At 43.4% G+C, this 22,745-nt stretch overlaps 1 protein-coding gene across 4 annotated transcripts in view; it reads left to right on the forward strand.

The window, feature by feature from the left end:
* Positions 1-22,745, forward strand: part of ATG7 (autophagy related 7) — a 250,057-nt gene that overhangs the window by 149,823 nt on the left and 77,489 nt on the right. Inside the window, exon 19 of one of the 4 annotated variants that reach the window (XM_034658786.1) lies at positions 4,334-6,147. The exons of the other annotated variants lie outside the window; for them this stretch is intronic. Within the exon in view, the coding sequence (XP_034514677.1) occupies positions 4,334-4,345 (12 nt within the window). The 3' untranslated portion in view covers positions 4,346-6,147. Of the gene's footprint in view, positions 1-4,333; positions 6,148-22,745 lie in introns of those variants that run through there. 4 annotated transcript variants of the gene reach the window in all.

Below are 22,745 nucleotides of genomic sequence, written 5' to 3' on the forward strand. Positions count from 1 at the left end.
CAGAGCTGAGCCAGTTCTGCCCTTACCAGGGGCTGTCGTCCACCCCTCTGATTTCACCCATGCTGACACCAACTGTATTTTCTTCTTTTAAGATTTTTTTTTTTTTTTTTTTTTTTTTTTTTTTTTTTTTTTTTTTTTTTAAAAGATCTTATTTATTTATTTGACAGAGATAGAGACAGCCAGCGAGAGAGGGAACACAAGCAGGGGGAGTGGGAGAGGAAGAAGCAGGCTCATAGCGGAGGAGCCTGATGTGGGGCTCGATCCCATAACGCCGGGATCACGCCCTGAGCTGAAGGCAGACGCTTAACCGCTGTGCCACCCAGGCGCCCCTTCTTTTAAGATTTTTAAATTTATTTTCGAGAGAGCAGGAGCAGAGGGAGAGGGAGAGACAGTCTTAAGCAGATTCCATGCTGAGCGCAGAGCCCAGCACAGGGCTCAATCTCATAACCCTGAGATCAGGACTTGAGCCAAAATCAAGCGTTAGACACTTAACCGACTGTGCCACCCAGGCGCCCCACAACTATATTTTCAACCTCATGTCCCCAGTTCCCCCCACTGAAGGCCCTCACCTTAACCAAACTGGTTTACTTAAAGTCTAGAGCATCTCTGTCTTTTGGCCTGACTGTGTTCCTATCCATCCACACTGCCTCCAGTTAAGGGTTTCTCCTCAAAACGTAAATACCTCTTTTCAAACCATCCAAGCCAGAAACTCTATCCCTCCTTGAGCCTCTGCAGCATTGTGTATACTATTGTGTTTTTTTTATAACAGCTTTATTGAGATGTAATTCACATTTCCTACAATTCACCCTTTTAAAATGTACAGTTTAATGTTTTTTTTTAATATATTCAGAGTGATGAAACCATCACCATAGTCTGTTTAGAACATTTTCATTGCCCCAAAAAGAAACCCTGTACTCCTTAGTTGTCAGTCCTCATTTCCTACAAGCTCTCTAGGCAATGACTAATCTACTTTCTGTGTCTATAGATTTGCCTTTTCTGGACATGTCATATAAATGGAATCCTACAACATGTGGTTTTTTGTGACTGGCTTCTTCCACTTAGCATAATATTTTCAAGGGTCATCCACGTTATACCATGTGTCAGTACTCCATTCCTTTTTAAGGTCAGGTAATATTCCATTATATGGATAGACCACATTTTGTTGAGCCATTCGTCAGTTGATGGGCATTCAGGTTGTTTCCATTTGGGGGCTATTATGTACAATGCTGCTATGAACATTTGTGTACAAGTTGTTACGTGAACATACATTTTCAGTTCTCTTGGGTGTATACCTAGGAGTAAAATTGTCGGGTTTTATGATAATTCTGTGTTTTGTACTTTCTAGGGGCAGCATTATATATTCTGATACTTAAATCTAATGGTATTTAGTTATCATTACTATATCTTGGCTTACTTTGGAAATTTAAACCTTTAAGGGCAGGAATAAAGCCTTATATTTTCTTTCTACTCCACCCAGTACCTATCATCTTGTCTACCTAACAAAACAAACAAACAAAAAAGAACAGTCACTGTTAGGACAGGAAAATGTAATGGAAAGTAGAAACCTGTGGCATTCTCTTCCTTGTTTAAGCCTAATTTATGTTGCCCTTTTCTCTTAGTACCACATCTGTATTTTTTTCTGAAGTATTTGGTCTCCCCGAGGCCCAGCTGTTGGACGTGAGATGCTTGCAGATGATCACGTACAACACCCCACGTTCTGAGAGAGATGTACTTTGGGGCCCAAAGAAAGGGAGCTCGGAACCTGCCTCCTTGTAGACAGTACTGCGCACTGTTAGCCACCGCCGGGAAAGGTCAGCTTTTGTGGGGTAATAACATACCTCCGTGAAGCGGGGCTTCTCAAGGCCTTTATTCATCTGTCACTGATAATTAAAACTTGTAAAGACATGATAAAAGCCATTAAAAGGAAAAGACATCTTCCTGCTTTTCTCCCCTGATAAGACCCTAAGAAAACAGGTTTAACAAAGGGGAGAAAAGATGCCAGGTTTATGAAACGGAGGCCCTGCATCTGTCTTTGGGTCCACCTCGAAAGATCAGAAGTATTTTTTTCCCAAACTCTTACTGGGAGGAAAAACTATACGAGGCGGCACTGTTGGTAACTGGTTCTTTCCTCAGTTGGTGAAATCATTGGGTGTGATAAGTAGCTGCTCTGGAGCAAGGGCTGCGACAACTCTGATTCTCTAGCAGCAGATGGCAGCTGTGGTTGATGACGGATGGAAGATGCAGGGCTGTGCTTCCCAGGCTGAAAGGGAACGTGCGAGTCAAAGAGGAGTACCTAACTGGTCTTCTATGAGCCCTTATCAAGGGTTCTTATGGTACCTGAAAGAATTGATCTCCACCCAGGAGTTAAGTGCATGCTAAATGAAAGCAAGAGTTTATGTTCTTTTGCTCTCCTGAGCGGGGAGGCTAGGGTTCTAGTACATACAATACGGACTTCTAGTTGCATAGCATCTAATAAGCACATAGTAACTATACTAGTGCGGAGATGACAGATAAATTCAATCTGTGTGCCTCTCTTATTACTTGCTCATGGCCACATGGAGGGCTCGCTTGGGAAGAATTTTTGAGGCCAGTTTCAAGCTCAGCAGGAAAGATGGTCATATATTGAATTAGTGGTGTCCGTCATAAACACCTAAGAGATTCAGAAGTAGCACGTGTGTTGAATAGTTGCCCTAGACCTTGAGCTCCTCAATAACAAGGATAGTCTAGTCTCTGGACCTGGCACAGAGTAAGTCAGCAGTAGGTATGTATTGGTTGAATGGGTGATTTGATTTCTTAGTTTTGGAATTAGCGCATAATTCTAAGTAAATGACGCATGTTAAATGCCTTAACAGTAAATGAATTTTTTGCAACAGAAATATTTCCCAGAGAACTTTGATTTTCGTGGAACTCTTGCCTTGATGTTTTCAAAACAGCTTTCCTTCTTGCTACAGCAAAATAATGCATTTCAAGAGTTTCCATTTAAATTGGCTACTCAAAGCAGATTTCCTCATTTTCTGTTTCAGTGGCCTAGAGAGCCATTTTGGTACTTTAGAAGGAACACCAGCTTAGAATTCAGATTTGGGTTTTACTCACAGCTTGTTAACACACTTGGTGACCATAAGCTAGTCGCTTCTCCACTCTGGGTCTCCGTGCCCTCCAAAAATATTAAAGAATTGAAGTCAGTAAGCTCTTTGATTCTGTGAATCAGGATAGAAGATGAAAAAGAGAATCAGTTTCAAAAAGATAGTCTTTCTCTCTTCAGCCTAGCTGATTGCTTCTCTGGCTTCAGCTTCACTTTCTGTCCTAAGAACCGTGATCTCAGGGTAAGGAGAAGGAATGACATTTTTAACGAGGATCACTTACAGTGAAGTGTCAACATAATGAAAGCCTTTTCTGGTATCTCTGCAGAATGTTACATGAGGTTTGCCCTATATTCCAAGATGATTATGGTACGTGTGATACATAAAAATATAATGTATCATCTCAGACACATGTCTTAGCTGACATTCACCAAGACTCTGACCAATAAATGTTTTTATATTTATGTACATTCTGCCTGATTCAGAAAAAAAGATATAAGAAAGTTATGCTCAATACCATAGAAATAATTAAACCTAAAAACTTTAGAATGAGAAAGGACAAGAGCCAAGTTGTTTGTTTTTTAAGTCATTATTTTAGGAAACTTAAGAAAGCTTCCAAAGTTGAACGTGAAATGTAACTTCGTGGTTCCTGGCAGCCGAAGCAAAGAGGGAGTAATAGGCTACCTTGTTCTCCTTGTCTGACAACATCCAGTGTGACTTGCTTTGAGGAGAAAAAGGAAAATGCAAGCGCAATTTGTCGTCCTACCATGCTTGTTCTAATAGCCTCTTATCAAGCAATAGCTATCAGTTAATAAAGAAATCACTGAATCGTGAATAAGAGAGCCAACATAGACCAAACCTTATTTTACTGTCTGGTTGGTAGCCTATAGCCAAGCCACATATAATAATAGCAACTGGTGCTTATTCTGAAGGTGCTTATGTGCCAGATACTGTTCTAAGTACCCTTACCTATATTAACGCATGAAATCCTTAAAATAGCCAGGCGAGTTAGGAACAGCGCTTTGAGGGCTGTGATCTTAACCACTGCACCATACTGCCTCCCGCAACTCTGAAATCACACAGAGATTTAACTCACCACAAGTTACACAGCTCAGCTCCCCAGCTGTGTGCCAGAATGTTGCATTTGCAGCAGCAATAACCAGTTTACAAAGTAGGCAGCTGCAGTGCTGCATGTCTCCGTGGATCTGTCGTTTGCTCTCTGAGTTAACGGGTTCTTCTCATGTTGTTTTAAGGTGGCATCTTGAATTCCAAAGAACGGGGTAGCACTGCTTTGCACATCTCCTTGTTGGTGCGAAGAGCATCATACATCAGCCATGTGTCCTCTCGTTCCAAGGTACCTTTAATCTACATCAGGGCTGCTGAATCAGCCAGCTCCAGCAGGGGAGGCATTGGCCTGGAAAACTATTGAGAAGGGTTCGCAAGCCTGGTTCAGATGTCGTGAGAGAGAGGTTCATGGCTGAGTAGTAACACCCCCTTGGACAAGCACAAGTCCATGTCTTTGCTGTCCATGATCTAGTTCAGGATCAGAGGTTCGCTCTAAACTGCATGGCTTCTGAGGTTACTTTTCCTTCGAGAGGAGAACAGGATGTAGTGATTTACATAATTCATTAATTCATTCTACAAAAATTTATTGAATTCCTGCTTTGTACAAGACACAGTAGAAAAATGAATAAGTCAAAGTTTCTGTCTCCACAAATTTTATTCCATCCAGAGACCTATAAATTGTAAAAATTTCTATACAGTAAGGTAATAAGCATTCTTAGAAAGTGTTGTGGGAGCACAGAGGAAAGAGCTGCTCTCTATGCCTGGGAAGGGCAGACAGGCTTCACAGAGAAGGTGCCAGTTAGTCCAAACCCGAACTCAGTCCACGTGTATGGAGCCTGTAAGGGAGTGTGTTTTGACAGCCACCTGGCATGACCAACATCTCCCGTTGTTTCTGTAACTATCATATTCAGAATATATAGAACACCACCATTATTATGGCCTTTCTTTTGAGTCTCAAAGCAATTACACACCCAGGAAGAGAGGATGAAATTAATCTATCATTTTGGATCAATATTTACAAGTTTGGCTGTATGACCTTTGGGTAAGATACAGCCAGGGAAATAGGGAGCCAGTACTGGACAGGTGAAATAGGACACTAAAAGGGAAAATCAGAAATGCCAGGGATGTGGCAACATTGGCATTTCCCTCAGGCCAGTTCTGTGTCCACTGCAAAACACATTCTCTATAGACATATACAAATAAAGAGAGCAGTGTTTGGAGCCAGAAATGGCTTCACGGGGGCTGAAAAACCCCAAATAAAGTCATTTTGGGGCTAATCTTTGTATTTAGAAAGAGTTTTGTCCTAATCCTATTTAGGATTTCTACAACATACTCTCTCTTTTTTTAAAGATTTTATTTATTTGACAGAGACAGGGAGAGAGGGAACACAAGCAAGGGGAGTGTGAGGGGGAGAAGCAGGCCCCCTGCCGACAAGGAGCCCAGTGCGGGGCTCGATCCCAGGACCCTGAGATCACACCCTGGGCCAAAGGCAGATGCTTAACGGCTGAGCCACCCAGGCTCCCCAACATACTCTCTCTTAAGAGAAGTCACAGGGTTTTCATTTTTCCCTTCTCACTGCCTTGTGAAGACAGGTATCTAAAATCCCCATTTGCAAGTGAGGAAATTGAATTTGTGGTGTGAGATCACACAGTGAATTGAGCAAAGACTCACAAGCAAGTGCTTACTCTCTCAACCCTACATTTGCCTTTACATTTAATGCTTAGAATGAGGAAAATTATTCTTGGTGGTTTTAAGAAAATAATAAAGCTTTATATTATATTTAATTATCAAGAAACAAAAGATTAAAACCAAGAAAACACTTTGGAGATAATCTTAGCCAATGCTCTCATTCTGAGATGTGGAATCTGAATCCAGGGGGCAGCTCCCAGTAACTTGAGAGGTCCAGCCATTAAAACCTACTCAGGGGCACCTGTGTGGCTCAGTCGGTTGAGCATCCAACTCTTGATTTCAGCTCAGGTCATGATCTCAGAGTCGTGTCGGGCTTCATGCTTAGCACAGAGTCTGCTTGGGGTTCTCTCCCTCCTCCACTCCCTCTGCCCCTCCCCCTACTCTCTTGTCTCATAAATACGTACGTACGTACGTACATACATACATACCTCTTTAAAAATAAAAAAGTAAAAACCTACTCAGTCCTCATGGTTTCTGTTTCTAACTGGAGGCCAGTGCCTCTAAGAGCTGTTTAAGCACCTGGGGTGGCTCAGTTGGTTAAGCGTCTGCCTTTAGCTCAGGTCATGATCCCAGAGTCCTGGGATCAAGCCCTGCATTGGGCTCCCTGCTCAGTGGGGAGCCTGCTTCTCCCTCTGCCTGCCGCTCCCCCTGATTGTATGCACACGCGCACGCGCACGCTCTCTCTCTGCCAAATAAATAAATAAAATCTTAAAAAAAAAAAAAAAAGAGGGCACCTGGATGGCTCAGTTGGTTAAGCGTCTGCCTTTGGCTCAGGTCATGATCTCAGGGCCCTGGGATCAAGTCCCACATTGGGCTCCCTGCTCAGGGGGGAGTCTGCTTCCCCTCCTTCTGCCCCTCCTCCCCACTTGTCCTCCCTTTCTTTCTCTCAAATAAATAAACAATAAAATTTTTTTTAAAAAATCGATCTTCTTTTTAAAAAAAAGAAGAGCTGTTTAAGAGCCTCTGCTTATCCTTCTGGGATTCAGTTTAAGAACTTCTGCTGGGTCCCTGCCCTCCATTTGCATTTGTGTTCAGAGCTTTCTTGTTGCCTTTGTTAAGAGCCCTGGCTCCTCCCATAGATTTCTGTCCATTTATCAGGCTCACACCATTTCTGTAACAACTGCTCACTTCAGCTTTCAGGGGGGAAAAAAAAAACAGCCTTTGCAATTCAAAAAAGACTCAGATTGCTGACCAAAAGCGTAAGAGGTCTCGCTGTAAGGTATTAAGTATTAGTTGTACTGTCTTTAACCTGCTTCTGGCTGGGCCACCTTTCAGGGAAGCATTTCTTTCTTGCCCCTTATGAAAGTTTGCAAGAAGTAGACAGTGCCTCCAATAATCTGATGCTTCCCTAAATTCCCCCTAAACCTCTGGCCCTGTTAAACTGATTGTTTTACTGCCTATAGCAGCAATTGGGAATTTCTCCACCCCCGATGTGGGAGGTTCTTATGGCTCCCCCTTCCGCCTCGGCTCATGCTTTTCTGCATTTGGACTTGCTTACTTTCAGCTTTCCATTCCTGGTACCATTTCTAAATTATTCAGGACTCTGTTGGTTTCAAGTGAAATAGACCAACTTGCATTACCAGAGGCAAACAGAAATTCTGGAGCATTGCACACAGCTGAAAGAAAAGTTGATCAGGCACACCTTGGGAAAAGCTGCAGTTCAGGAGTAACGGGAACGGGGGTTGTCCTTGCAAATAGGCCTCTTCCGCAAGACAGGAAACATGGCTGTTGGCAGCTCCAGAGCCTCCTAATTCGTAGCTGCAGTCACCTGACATGCACTGGCCTCTCGGGTCCCAGATTAAAAACCCAGGGCCCAGCTTAGGTCTGTTGCTCATTTTGGGGCCAGTCAAGTTGGGCCAGAGAGGTAGGGTCTATAAAGAAGCATGGTTGGCAATCCCCATCAGAAGATGTTTGCCATTACTAGAAGCCCTGAGGGTGCTGGACATTCAAAACTAAAGGTGTCCAGGGGTGCTTGGGTGGCTCAGTCCATTGAGTGTCTGCCTTTCTCAGGTCAGATCCCAGGGGTCCTGGGATCGAGCTCTGTGTTGGGCTCCCTGCTCGGCAGAGAGCCTGCTTCTCCCCCTGCTTGTGTGCACTCTCTCGCTAAGAAATAAATAAAATCTTTTTAAAAAACCAGAAAACAAACCTAAAAGTGTCTGAAACAAACCTGAGAGTCCATCCTGAGAGGAATGACTGAGAGCAGGTTGAAAAACAAGAGACATAATATGCTTTTTAAAAACATTATACATTTGGGGCGCCTGGGTGATTCAGTTGGTTAACTGTCTAACTCTTTTTTTTTTTTTTTAAAGATTTTATTTATTTATTTGACAGAGTTAGAGACAGCCAGCGAGAGAGGAAACACAAGCAGGGGGAGTGGGAGAGGAAGAAGCAGGCTCATAGCAGAGGAGCCCGATGTGGGGCTCGATCCCGCAACGCCGGGATCACGCCCTGAGCCGAAGGCAGACGCCCAACCGCTGTGCCACCCAGGCGCCCCAACTGTCTAACTCTTGATTTCAGCTCAGGTGATGATCTTAGGGTTGGGAGATCAAGCCCCACATTGGGCTCACACTCGGCACAGAGTCAGCTTGAGATTCTCTCTCTCCCTCTCCCTGTGCCCCTCCCCCTGCTTGCGCACACACATGCGTACTCTCTAGCTCTCTCTCTCTCTCAAAAAAAAAATTAATTAAATAAAATCTTTTTAGAAATATGATTAGTCAGGGGGGGAGGTTAAGATGGCGGAGGAGTAGGGGACCCCTTTTTCAGCCGGTCCCCTGAGTTGAGCTGGATAGGTACCAGACCAGCAGGAATATCCACGGAATCAGCCTGAGACGCAGGAAGATACATCTGGATCTCTACAAATGAACATCTCCAGCGCTGAGTATCGAGGTACGAAGCGGGGAGCCGTGAAACCGCGCACAGATATCGGAAGCTAAACAGAAGGGGGAGGGAGCCGCCGTGTCAGGGCGCCGGGAAGCGGTAGCCACCTGCAAGGGGGAGCGGACAGACCGCGGACCCGCACGCTTGAGACAGCAGGCTGAGAAGGGAGCTCCGGGAGCGCACGCGGGACGGCTGGCGGTTGGCGGGCCACCTGCACGGGGGAGCAGGCGGACTCGCGGACGGCACCCGCGAGACAACAGACTTAGAACGCGAGCTCCAGGAGCGCGCGCGCAGGGCGGCTGGCGGGCCACCTGCACCGGGGAGCGGGCGGACCGCGGACCCGCACTCTGGAAACGGCAGACTGAGTCCGTGAGCCGGGAGCGTGCACCACCAAGCATCTCACGGAGCTCCGGAGCTCCGGTGTGCTCACTGGATCGAGGCTGAGACCGGGAGCTCCGGGAGCGTCCGCGGGGCGGCTGGCGGCTGGAGGGCCACCTGCACGGGGGAGCAGGCGGACTCGCGGTCAGCACCCGTGAGACACCAGACTGAGACGGGGAGCTCCGGGAGCCCGCGCGGGGCGGCTGGCGGCGGGCGGGGTTGGAAACACAAAGGACAGAGACGTGCCGGCCCTGGAAGTGAGGGCTGGGACGCCGGGTGTGGGGCGCACAGCCCGGGATGCTGCAGGGTTGAGCAGCACCAACAGAAACAGAGTTAAAGTGGCCAGAACATCAGTGGAGAACGATCCGCGATCCCTCTGTTCTGAGACAGAGGCTGAATTTCAGCCGCTGCTGCTCTCTCAGAAGAGGCATAGCAAACCGCCAGGGAAAGCCGCCAGAGAACAAAAGCCCGGAAATACCGGCTCACAGGGTGCCCATCCCCATCCCCCCTCGCAAGGGACACAGAGACTCTACCCAAACAGGGTTTTCTGAGTACCGGCAGGCAGGCCCCTCCCCCAGAAGGCAGGCTGAAAAATCAAGAAGCCCACAACCCGGAGCGCCTGAGTGGCGCAGTCACCAAGCACCTGTCTTCGGATTAGGGTGTGTTTACAACGTTCCGGAAAGGAGTCCCTCATCGGGCTTCTCCACCGGGAACCTGCTTCTTCCTCTCCCACTCCTCTGCTTGGGTTCCCTTTCTTGCTGACTGTCTCTCTCTCTCTCAAATAAATAAATAAACTCTTTAAGGAAGAAGCCCACATCCCTAAGATCTCTATAAAACAAGGGCGCACGGCCTGGGTCCCAGTCAACACTTGGGCTCTGGACAACCCTGCAATCTCTCTTCATCAGAATGACGAGAAGGAGAAGTCCCCCCCAGCAAAGAAAAGATAATGAGTCTGTGGCCTCTGCCACAGAATTGGCCTCGGCCACAGAATTAATACATATGGATGTATCCCAATTATCAGAAATGGAATTCAGAGCAACAATGGTCAAGATGATGAGTAAACTTGAAAAAAGCATCAGAGAAAGCGTTGCTGAGAATATAGAATCCCTAAGGGCAGAAATGAGAGCGAATCTGACAGAAATTAAAAATTCTATGGGCCAAATACAGTCAAAACTAGAGGCTCTGACGGCCAGGGTCACCGAGGCAGAGGAACGCGTTAGCGAATTGGAGGATGGGTTAGTAGAAGAAAAAACGAAAATAGAAGCTGGTCTTAAAAAAATCCACGCCCACGAATGTAGATTACGGGAGATTACTGACTCTATGAAACGATCCAATGTCAGAATCATCGGCATCCCTGAAGGGGTGGAGAAAAACAGAGGTCTAGAAGAGATATTTGAACAAATTGTAGCTGAAAACTTCCCTAATCTAGCAAGGGAAACAAGCATTCGTGTCCAAGAGGCAGAGAGGACCCCATCCAAGCTCAACCAGGACAAACCTACGCCACGGCATGTCATAGTGCAATTCGCAAATATTAGATCCAAGGATACAGTATTGAAAGCGGCCAGGGCAAAGAAATTTCTCACGTACCAAGGCAAAGGTATCAGGATTACGTCAGACCTGTCTACAGAGACCTGGAATGAGAGAAAGGCTTGGGGGGGCATTTTTAAAGCTCTTTCAGAGAAAAACATGCAGCCAAGGATCCTTTATCCAGCAAAGCTGTCATTCAGAATTGATGGAGAAATAAAGACGTTCCAAAATCGCCAATCATTAACCAATTTCGTAACCACGAAACCAGCCCTACAGGAGATATTAAGGGGGGCTCTATAAAGGTAAAAAGGCCCCAAGAGTGATACAGAGCAGCAAGTCACAACCGATACAAAGACTTTAAAGAGAAATGGCATCATTAAAATCATATCTGTCAATAATCTCTATCAATCTAAATGGCTTAAACTCTCCCATAAAACGCCACAGGGTTGCAGATTGGATAAAAAGACATGACCCATCCATTTGCTGTCTACAAGAGACTCATTTTGAACCCAAAGATGCATTCAGACTTAGAGTAAGGGGATGGAGTACCATCTTCCACGCAAATGGACCTCAAAAGAAAGCTGGAGTAGCAATTCTCATATCAGATAGACTGGATTTTAAACTAGAGGCCATAGAGAGAGATACAGAAGGGCACTATATTATTCTTAAAGGAAGTATTCAACAAGTGGATATGACAATTATTAATATATATGCCCCCAACAGGGGAGCAGCAAGATACACAAGCCAACTCTTAACCAAAATAAAGAGACATATAGATAAGAACACAGTAATAGTAGGGGACCTCAACACCCCACTATCAGAAATAGACAGAACACCCTGGCAAAAACTAAGCAAAGAATCAAAGGCTTTGAATGCCATACTCGACGAGTTGGACCTCATAGATATATATAGAACACTACACCCCAGAACCAAAGAATACTCATTCTATTCAAATGCCCATGGAACATTCTCAAGAATAGATCATGCTCTGGGACACAAAACAGGTCTCAGCCAATACCAAAAGATTGAAATTATCCCCTGCATATTCTCAGACCACAACGCTCTGAAATTGGAACTCAACCACAAGGAAAAACCTGGAAGAAACTCAAACACTTGGAGGCTAAGAACCATCCTGCTCAAGAATGACTCGATAAACCAGGAAATCAAAAAACAAATTAAACAATTTATGGAGACCAACGAGAATGAATACACAACGGTCCAAAACCTATGGGATACTGCAAAGGCAGTCCTAAGGGGGAAATACATAGCCATCCAAGCCTCACTCAAAAGAATAGAAAAATCTAAAATGCAGTTTCTATATTCTCACCTCAAGAAACTGGAACAGCAACAGAGGGACAGGCCTAACCCACTGACAAGGAAGGAGTTGACCAAGATTAGAGCAGAAATCAATGAATTAGAGACCAGAACCACAGTAGAGCAGATCAACAGGACTAGAAGCTGGTTCTTTGAGAGAATCCATAAAATTGATAGACCACTGGCAAAACTTGTCCAAAAACAAAGAGAAAGGACTGAGATTATTAAAATTATGACTGAAAAGGGAGAGGTCACGACCAGCACCATTGAAATTGCAAGGATTATTAGAAACTTTTATCAACAGCTATATGCCAAAAAACTAAACAATCTGGAAGAGATGGAGGCCTTCCTGGAAACCTATAAACTACCAAGACTGAAACAGGAAGAAATAGATTTCTTAAATAGGCCAATTAACTATGAAGAAATTGAGTCAGTGATAAACAACCTTCCAAATAATAAAACTCCAGGCCCAGACGGTTTTCCTGGGGAATTCTACCAAACATTCAAAGAAGAAATAATACCTATTCTCCTAAAGCTATTTCAAAAAATAGAAACAGAAGGAAAGCTACCAAACTCATTCTATGAGGCTAATATTACCTTGATCCCCAAACCAGGCAAAGACCCCCTCAAAAAGGAGAATTACAGACCGATTTCTCTAATGAATATGGATGCCAAAATCCTCAACAAGATCCTTGCTAATAGAATCCAACAGTACATTAAAAGGATTATCCATCATGACCAAGTGGGATTCATACCTGGGATGCAAGCATGGTTCAACACTCGCAAATCAATCAATGTGATACATCATATCAACAAGAAAAGACTCAAGAACCATATGATCCTCTCAATTGATGCAGAAAAAGCATTTGACAAAATACAGCATCCTTTCCTGATTAAAACCCTTCAGAGTGTAGGAATAGAGGGTACATTTCTCAATCTCATAAAAGCCATCTATGAAAAGCCTACTGCAAGCATTATTCTCAATGGGGAAAAGCTGGAAGCCTTTCCCTTAAGATCAGGAACACGACAAGGATGCCCACTCTCGCCACTATTATTCAACATAGTACTAGAAGTCCTTGCAACAGCAATCAGAAGACAAAAAGGGATCAAAGGTATCCAAATCGGCAAAGAAGAAGTCAAACTGTCTCTCTTTGCAGATGACATGATACTCTATATGGAAAACCCAAAGGAATCCACTCCCAAACTATTAGAAGTTATAGAACAATTCAGTAAGGTGGCAGGATACAAAATCAATGCCCAGAAATCAGTTGCATTTCTATACACGAATAACGAGACTGAAGAAAGAGAAATTAGGGAATCCATCCCATTTACAATAACACCAAAAACCATGCGTTACCTTGGAATTAACTTAACCAGAGACGTAAAGGACCTATATGCTAGAAACTATAGATCACTTTTGAAAGATATTGAGGAAGACATAAAAAGATGGAAAAATATTCCATGCTCATGGATTGGAAGAATTAACATAGTTAAAATGTCCATACTACCCAGAGCAATCTACACTTTCAATGCTATCCCGATCAAAATACCGAGGACATTTTTCAAAGAACTGGAACAAATAGTCCTTAAATTTGTATGGAACCAGAAAAGGCCCCGAATCTCCAAGGAACTGTTGAAAAGGAAAAACAAAGCTGGGGGCATCACAATGCCGGATTTCGAGCTGTACTACAAAGCTGTGATCACAAAGACAGCATGGTACTGGCACAAAAACAGACACATCGACCAATGGAACAGAATAGAGAACCCAGAAATGGACCCTCGGCTCTTTGGGCAACTAATCTTTGATAAAGCAGGAAAAAACATCCGGTGGAAAAAAGACAGTCTCTTCAATAAATGGTGCTGGGAAAATTGGACAGCTACATGCAAAAGAATGAAACTTGACCACTCTCTCACACCATACACAAAAATAAACTCCAAATGGATGAAAGACCTCAATGTGAGACAGGAATCCATCAAAATTCTAGAGGAGAACATAGGCAACAACTTCTATGACATCGGCCAGAGCAACCTTTTTCACGACACATCTCCAAAGGCAAGAGAAATAAAAGATAAAATGAACTTATGGGACTTTATCAGGATAAAGAGCTTCTGCACAGCCAAGGAAACAGTCAAAAAAACTAAGAGACAGCCCACGGAATGGGAGAATATATTTGCAAAGGACACCACAGATAAAGGACTGGTATCCAAGATCTACAAAGAACTTCTCAAACTCAATACACGAGAAACAAATAAACAAATCATAAAATGGGCAGAAGATATGAACAGACACTTTTCCAATGAAGACATACAAATGGCTAACAGACACATGAAAAAATGTTCAAAATCATTAGCCATCAGGGAAATTCAAATCAAAACCACACTGAGATACCACCTTACGCCAGTTAGAATGGCAAAGATAGACAAGGCAAGAAACAACAATTGTTGGAGAGGATGTGGAGAAAGGGGATCCCTCCTACATTGTTGGTGGGAATGCAAGTTGGTACAGCCACTCTGGAAAACAGTGTGGAGGTCCCTTAAAAAGTTAAAAATTGAACTACCCTATGACCCAGCCATTGCACTACTGGGTGTTTACCCCAAAGATACAGACGTAGTAAAGAGAAGGGCCATATGCACCCCAATGTTCATAGCTGCATTGTCCACAATAGCCAAATCATGGAAGGAGCCGAGATGCCCTTCAACAGATGACTGGATTAAGAAGCTGTGGTCCATATATACAATGGAATATTACTCAGCTATCAGAAAGAACGAATTCTCAACATTTGCTGCAACATGGACGGCACTGGAGGAGATAATGCTAAGTGAAATAAGTCAAGCAGAGAAAGACAATTATCATATGATTTCTCTCATCTATGGAACATAAGAACTAGGAGGATCGGTAGGGGAAGAAAGGGATAAAGAAAAGGGGGGTAATCAGAAGGGGGAATGAAACATGAGAGACTATGGACTATGAGAAACAAACTGAAGACTTCAGAGGGGAGGGGGTGGGGGAAGGGGATAGACTGGTGATGGGTAGTAAGGAGGGCACGTATTGCATGGTGCACTGGGTGTTATACGCAACTAATGAAGCATCAAACTTTACATCGGAATCTGGAGATGTACTGTATGGTGATTAACATAATATAAAATAAAATTAAAAAAAAAAAAAGAAATATGATTAGTCAATAAAGGTTTCCTAACTGACTTTCCCTTCATTGACTCTTCTGATTAATTAACTGTGCACTCTCTTGTTAAAGCATTATCTGGTACCCACAGAGGCTAGATGTTCCCAGCTAGTAGGTTGGTTTCTAGAACACCTGCACACTTCTGCTCCCACCAGTTGAGGGGTATGCTTTCTAAAACCTGGGAATGCCAGATGGACTTGTAATTATACCATTTAATTAAATATTCCCCTAGTAAAAAAACAATGCAAGAAGAAAGTTATTGCTATGAAAACCAAGTTTAATTCAGAAAGATTTGATGACAGCCAGTAGCTAGAAGCACTGGCTCTTCTGTAGTGGGAGAGAGGGCTTTTACCTTTTATTCCAGAAGAGGTTCTGGAGTCTAATCCCCTATGTTAAAATTCTAGCTGTGTAACCTTGGGCAATAGTAACAGCATCTTGAGACTTAGACCTTTATTGTAAAATGGAAATAATAACAGCCTTGTTGGAGGAACTGTTAATATTAAACAACTTATTTCCATTAAAGAATTTAATAAATTTATTTCTCTTAATAACAATTAAAAGTACGTGTTTAACCATAGAGAAAAATCATTTTTTTATCAGATCAATCCATGAAAACCTAAATAATTTTTTTAATGTAAAAGGACACCTCTAGAAAGTTCTGGAGGTATGTGAAAACCTGATTTATGTTTGGCTTTTGTTAAAAAAAATTTATATATATAATTTTATATATATAAAATTTAAAAGCTAGGGAAGAAACTTTAAAAGTAGAGGAGATGATTGGAAAGTCTCCGTGTAGCTCTAAGGAGCCTCTGAGTTGCAGTAGAACCCAAGCTGGCTCTATTCATAACTTTGTTTTCTGGACTAGTATTCTAGAGGTTGGTACGTTCTTTTCATTTGTGTCTTTCACAGAGGGACTAAAATTTAGTTCTAAGTATATTTCGGGCATCTGGATTCTAGTCAGCATTTCTGGCTCTGTTTTAGAACCTAAAGTCTGTGGCTTATTCCTAATGTGGAAAATGGAATAATCCCCCAGGCACAAGAAGAAGAACTCCAACATTCAGGCTGCCGTTACTATAGCGAGACAGTGCTGCAGACATCACAAGACTTGTTATACAAGGAAACATGATTACAGCGGATTAGAGAAACTCGCCAGAGCCTTGAAGGATTTATTGCTTTTTGAATTCTGAATGAGACATAAATATGTTTTTCCCCTCTTAATTTGGGACCCCATATGGAGAAGGTGAGAAAATTCCTCAGCAAATTCTAGAATGCTTAGCGGCGAAAGATTGGTTGGGTATTGTGTCCAAGTCATATTGCAAAGGGCATGAATGCTTGCTTGGCAGAGATGCAAAACAGTCACTCCTTTCTGTCTGCACTGCCAAGTTAGTTACTGCCTTGTCTCCCAGTGGGAGAAAAATGTAGCTCCTTGGGGAGTCTTCTGGAAGGCAGCATGGTGTAATGGAAAAAGCAACGCACTCAGAGGCACAAGGCCTGGATTGCAGCTTCCACACTTATAAGCTCTGTGATTTTCAACAGGTTACTTAAACTCTTTTATCAAATATAGGGACAGTAACACCCCTCTCAGAGGGTGGCATTAAGGATTAAAGTATGTTAAATATCATGCAGAAAATCTCAAATGTTAGTTGCCTTAGCATCAAAATGGCAGCTGTAGTACACTCTTTTGAGTTCATAGATCTCAGAATTTTGCTGATATCCTAGAGAGGGCGTTTTAAAAATAAGGATAGTCTGTCACTTTCTGTGTTCTCCAGATCCTTTGGTTTCTCTGGAAGCTGGAGCGATAGCATGGATCAGTGGTTAGGAATAGCTTTGGAATCAGACAGACCTAAGTTTAAATTCACTACTTGCTAGCTGTGAAGCATTGAACTATCCACCTGACTTCTGTTATCCTCAGTTTTCTCATCTATAAAATGTGTATAAAAATAGTGCCTCAGCTATTCTTTATCCCTTTCCCCTGTTTTATTCTCTATATGGCACTTAATCACCATCTGAAATTATTTGTGTTTATTTCCTGTTTCCCAATCCAGCCCCCACTCAAATAGAATCCCCATAAGGGCAAAGACTTTATATGTGTTCTATACCACTTTATATGCCTTGCCTAAGATAGTGGCTGGCACCTTGTTGTTATTCTTTTCACCTTCGACTCCTGTTTTTTTAAAAAAAATTCCCCTCCCAGTATCGTGACTAAATTTATATACAGTAGCTGAGTTAGAGACCAGGCAGGGATGTTTTGCATTTTGAAATACCTGGGTTCTTACAGTTGAGTTTCTATTTCCTAAAGATGCTTACTCAGCCTTGCATGGCACAGTTTGACTTGTGACATCAGAAGATTGACAGGCAGAAGTCTGATTCAGGGATTCAGCTAGGAAAGAGCATGACTTTCTGCCCCGCTCACTCTTTGAGGGACGGCTGGACAAGGCTCAAAAAGGTCTTGGATTTCAATTCATCTAGGAAGGTATTTAGCAAATTATTTTTAACCATTTGGATCTGGTACAGATCATCCGAGGAATCTGCTGTTTGTGCATAAGTGAAGAATGAGAATGGGAGAACTAGGTGGAGCTGAGGAGAAGAGAACAGGCTTTCCTGCTGCTTCCCAGGGGAATCTGGTGACTGGCTCCCTTCCCACCCCAGACCTCCAGAGCACCCTCTTTGACTTTAATGTACCTAGCACATTGGACACCGCTAAGATTCCAAGGTGCTCCATAACCCCCTAAGAGTTAGGAACTGCAGGCAGTGTTTGGGCTGTTTCCCCTCATTCATTAGCCGTCTCCCTGTGAAGAGGTGGCATTCATGGCAATGAATTGCGTCCTGGAGAAAACTGAGCCCCGAGAAGAGGAACTCTTGACTCTCCTACCTCTTCTTTCAAGCCCTGTGAACTGGTTCCTCTAAATTCCTGTGGGACTAAGATGGTCCTGCAGGTGGGGCAGGGATGGTTCCTGAACACCCAGGGGTTGTACACCAAAGGTTGCATGTCTGTGTGTTATGGAGGGGAGGCTTAATGTCTTTACATTCTCCAGAGATATCTTTGGTCTAAAGTAGGTTTGGAACGACTGCCCTAAGTGGACTGAATGTATTTTTTTGGTGTTTGCAAACTCTGAAGCTTTGCCCCTTTGGCACCAAAGCTCTGTGTGGGTGGGTTGAGGATGGAGATGCTGAAGTGGTGTGTAGCCGTCCAGTCTCGTTGGATTTTTGCGTTGTGGCTCCCTCCTCTCTTCCTGAGTTTGCTCAATTGCACAAACAGTTAAGCCAGGCCCATTGGTAGCCAAGTCCCAACTTGTCCACAGAGGGTTTGGTTAAAGAGGACAATAGGAAATTCTGTAAACAAGCTATCTCTGTAGATTTTGGCTTTAGGAATAAGATAAAGCCACATCACCAACAAACCTGTTAGTCCCCTGAGCTTCTTACTTCAGTCACAAAACATTGCCCAGCTTTTAGAGGAGGGGCGACAATAGAATGACCTTTTCACGGAGAAGGAGCAGGATTCACACTGCATTTCTGCATCCAGGACATGAACATGCATTCCCCTTCTGCCCAGCACCCTTCCACTGCCTCCTGACCGGATTGCTTATAGGCCTTCGCAGTTAGTGCGTTTGTGTTAGTCCATGTGCTCTAACTACCCAGTAAAGTGCTTCTGCCTTGCTCTTACCACAAAATTCTATTCACTGTAAGGTCTGGAAGTCCTTGGAAATGAAAAGCTGCTGGTAAGCGTGCGTGTGTCTTTGGCAGTGCAGTGAGCTCATCTTTAGCAGCAGTGTGGCAGCTTCTGTGTATTGAGTATCGCACGCTGGGCTCTGTGCGGTGCTCTTGGAAATTTGTCTTATTTGGTCCTTATCCTGAGGTAAATGTCAGTATTCCCATTTTACAGATGTGAAAGTTGAGGTTCAGAGAGGTGTAGTCAGTGATAAAGTATAAAAAAATGTACAGGGGAGCATCTGGGTGGCTTAGTCAGTTAAACGTCTGCCTTTGGCTCAGGTCATAATCCCAGGGTCCCACTCCACAGGGAGCCTGCTGCTCCCCCTGCTTGTGCACACGCACGCACTCTCTCTTTCTGTCAAATAAATAAATAAAACAAAAACAAAAGTGTAGGGATGCCATAGCACAAGGGGTCCCAAAGGTCACCAGCAGATGTGAAGCAGAAGCCCCTCCCTGAAGCGGAGTCATGAGGTGGATGGAATTTAGTTTGGAAAAAGAACTTAGGGTGGAGGAGGTGAGACCCAGAGTTTGAGGAAAGCACAGACATACATTGCCATCTCCCTATATTACTCTTGTTCCATTTTTGTCATTTAAGATGGAGATTAATTGGGGTGCCTGGGTGGCTCAGATGGTTAAGCGTCTGCCTTCAGCTCAGGTCATGATCTCCAGGTCCTGGGATCGAGTTCCACGTCAGGCTCCCAGCTCAGTGGGGAGTCTGCTTCTCCCTCTCCCTCTGCCCCTCCCCCATTTATGCTCTCTCTGTGTCTCTCTCTCTCAAATGAATAAATAAAGTCTTTAAAAAAAAAAAAGATGCAGGTAATTGTCTCGACCAGAATTCTTCTCAAGTCACCTGTATAGAATTAGCATTATTGTTTTTTCAAGTTAGAACCATAGATACTTGCCTGCTAGTTTCAGCTGGCTTTTCTCCATCAAAGTCCCACAGCCATTTCCCATTGACAAGCACAGGCCCCAGTGAGTCACACCTTCAGTCCCTATCCCCTTCAGCAGTCACCAGGCTTCCCTTTCTGACACACAGATCTGAGCATGTTACTCAGGGACTTATAGGGTCTGAGTTTTGCTTCGGGATAAGATTGACTCCTCGGCATGGCAGGTTCCGGCCTACTTCTCAAGCTTGTCAGTCCTAGCTACCCTGCATTCCTGCCTGTCCCTTGGCACTTATTCTCTCCACCTGGCAAATGCGTGCTTATCCTTTAAGCTTTCATCCTTTCTGAAGGCTCCCCTGGTTCCCTTGTCACACTTGTCACCTGGATCATCATCATCTGCTAGTTTCTTGAGAATAAGAATGATGTCTTATTATCTTTGTAATCTCAGTACATAGCATAATACCTGGCACATGCATGGCACTTACTAAGAACAGTTTTGGAAAATGAGTGACTGTTTGACTCTTTGATGGAGAGGTGAAGGTGAAGGATCGGGGACGTAATAAATAGAAGGTCCCCTTCTGTTTACAGAAATCTCACAGTGCAGTTGTCTCATGTATATTCATGTCTCATAATATATGTGTTTGATGCAATAGAATTGCTGGTGTGAGAAATGTAGGTGGTTTCCCAGCATCTCACATATTCTAACTCTTCCTCTTTTTTTTCTTTTTAAGAGAACTCAGAAAAGTACTTCATGGACTGCTTTTTTAGATAACTCCTTTAGGATAAAACTCTACAGGATTAATTACTGTATCAGAGTCTTTGGGTTGGAAGTTAGACACTCAAATTTAAGCAAATGTGAGAATTTATATGTTAAAATAACTGAAAAATTCATGGATAGTTCTAGCCTTAGGCACCACTAGATCTAAGTGTTCAAAAAATGTCAGTGGTGACCTTCCTGTCTTCTTGTCTTGCCTGGCTTTTCTCTGCACTGCTTCGTTCTTCATTCTTAGGCAGGCTCTGGCCTTGGGATAACAAGATGCCACTGGTAGCTCCAGGCTTACATCCCCAGGCTTAGCAACTACCGTGGAAAGAGAGTCTTCTTCCCATTGGTGCCAGCTAAGGTCCTGCTTCACTGGGTACTAGTGACCCAGTTACCATGGTGGCGGCAGGGAGGTAACTCACTGGTCAGAGCTGAGATATGTTCCCATCTGCAGTGGTAATAGGGTAAACAGCCCACCAAAATCACCAACCTGAGAGTCAGGGAGAAATTGGTGAAAAATTAGGAAACTGGTGTGGTTATCATAGAGATAATGACACAGCAGGCTGAGCATACAGTGTGGCAGATATCCTTTGTGCTTACCTTTCCTTTCTTTTTTCTAATATTTCTAATATTTCTCTTATTTCCTAGAGTTAAATGGTGTGATAGATACCAAGTTGGTGGCTTGTCTTTTCCTTTTTCTTTAAATACCTCCCCCCCCCCCCCCGGTATTGTCGGAAATAGTCAGCTTACTGCTTTCTTTCACTTCAGTTTCACCCTGGCCTTTGTGATTGGTCCAATAGCTCTGTTGTTGGTGTCAGAGCCATGGAATGCCAGATGGAGGGATTTGAACACAGCAGTTATCCTGATGGCTTGCATTTTTTGATAAGGAATACTTAAATTCCCAATGGTTTTTAATTGGAATCCTGCCATGAGTTCTCTGCTACTATATAGATTTAAAGCAAATACTGTTCTCAGGAACATGTTTTCCCTTTACTTTCTTTCTGTAGTTAGCCAATGATTTTTGATCTTCAGTGACTGCTTGCTTCTGATACTCAGCCCTGACTGCCACTTTGTGACCAAGCCATAAAATACCAGTATTGGTAGATCCTTCTTAAATGGGGAGTAATAACAAAACATTACAGCACTTTGGGCCTTGTTTTATTTCTTACAATTGATAGTTTTTCTTTTCCTGCTGTGCTTCCTATACTTGTTTCCTGCTTTCCATGCCAATCTGGCTGCCATGTTTTGAGCTCCTACCACCTACCCCAGACAGAAATTGTAATTTCTTGAGTACCTGTTTCTGTTAAGTGTATCAGTAGACCCTTTATGAAAATCATCCCATTTATTTCTCATGGCAATGCTTTGTGGGATTGGTGTCATTATCGCCACTTAAAAGAGGCGGAAATTAAGGCTAAGAATGGATAAATAATTTACCAAATATCATAGAACTGGTGGAAGACCAGGAATTCAGTTGCAAGTCTGCTAAACTTCAAAACCCTTTCTCTAAGAATTAGGCTAGGATCTCTAAGATACTGGAAAAGTGTAAGATCTAATTTATGACCTGACATCAAAGGGTAAGACTAACACATTTAAAACAGTGAGAGTGAATTTAAGATAGGGTTGCTTCTAAGTGCTGTGTGATGCAGTATAGTTGATGGTGCTCTTCAAGGTCAGAAAATGTTGATTCTGCCTCCAGATCCCACGCCTATCTGAAGCAGACTGGGCATATATGTAAATATTAATTCAAAAGTTTATTTTAGGGGCACCTGGGTGGCTCAGTCAGATGAGCAGTCAGCTCTTGGTTTTGGCTCAGGTTGTGATCACAGGGTTGTGAGATTGAGGCCCGTGTTGGGCTCTGTGCTGAGCAGGGAGTCTTCTTGAGATTCTCTCCCTCTGCCCTTCTGCCTACTCACACGCTCTCTCTAGCACATGCACACTCTTGCACTCTCTCAAATGAATAAATAAATCTTTAGGAAAAAAAAGAGTTTATTTTAAATGTTACCCTGATCCCAGTTGCGCAGTATTCTCATTCACCACTTTGTTTACAGTGTACCCTAAATTTAGGTATTTATGTGTCCTTACCCTTCTGTTGAACCCAGAAACGTTTCTGAGCCCTAAATATCTTTACACATGTTCACCCTTATGTCCACTGCCTTTTATATTTCATGAACTCCTTGATAAGCACCGGTCACAGTTATGAGCTCTCCATTGTCCACCTGATTTGGCAAAACTGTGGCCAAGGGACGATTTTTATCCGCGCTCTGGACATCTGTGTCTT

The sequence above is a fragment of the Ailuropoda melanoleuca genome, chromosome 4 (assembly GCF_002007445.2).
Source record: "Ailuropoda melanoleuca isolate Jingjing chromosome 4, ASM200744v2, whole genome shotgun sequence".
Taxonomy (NCBI): Eukaryota; Metazoa; Chordata; class Mammalia; order Carnivora; family Ursidae; genus Ailuropoda; species Ailuropoda melanoleuca.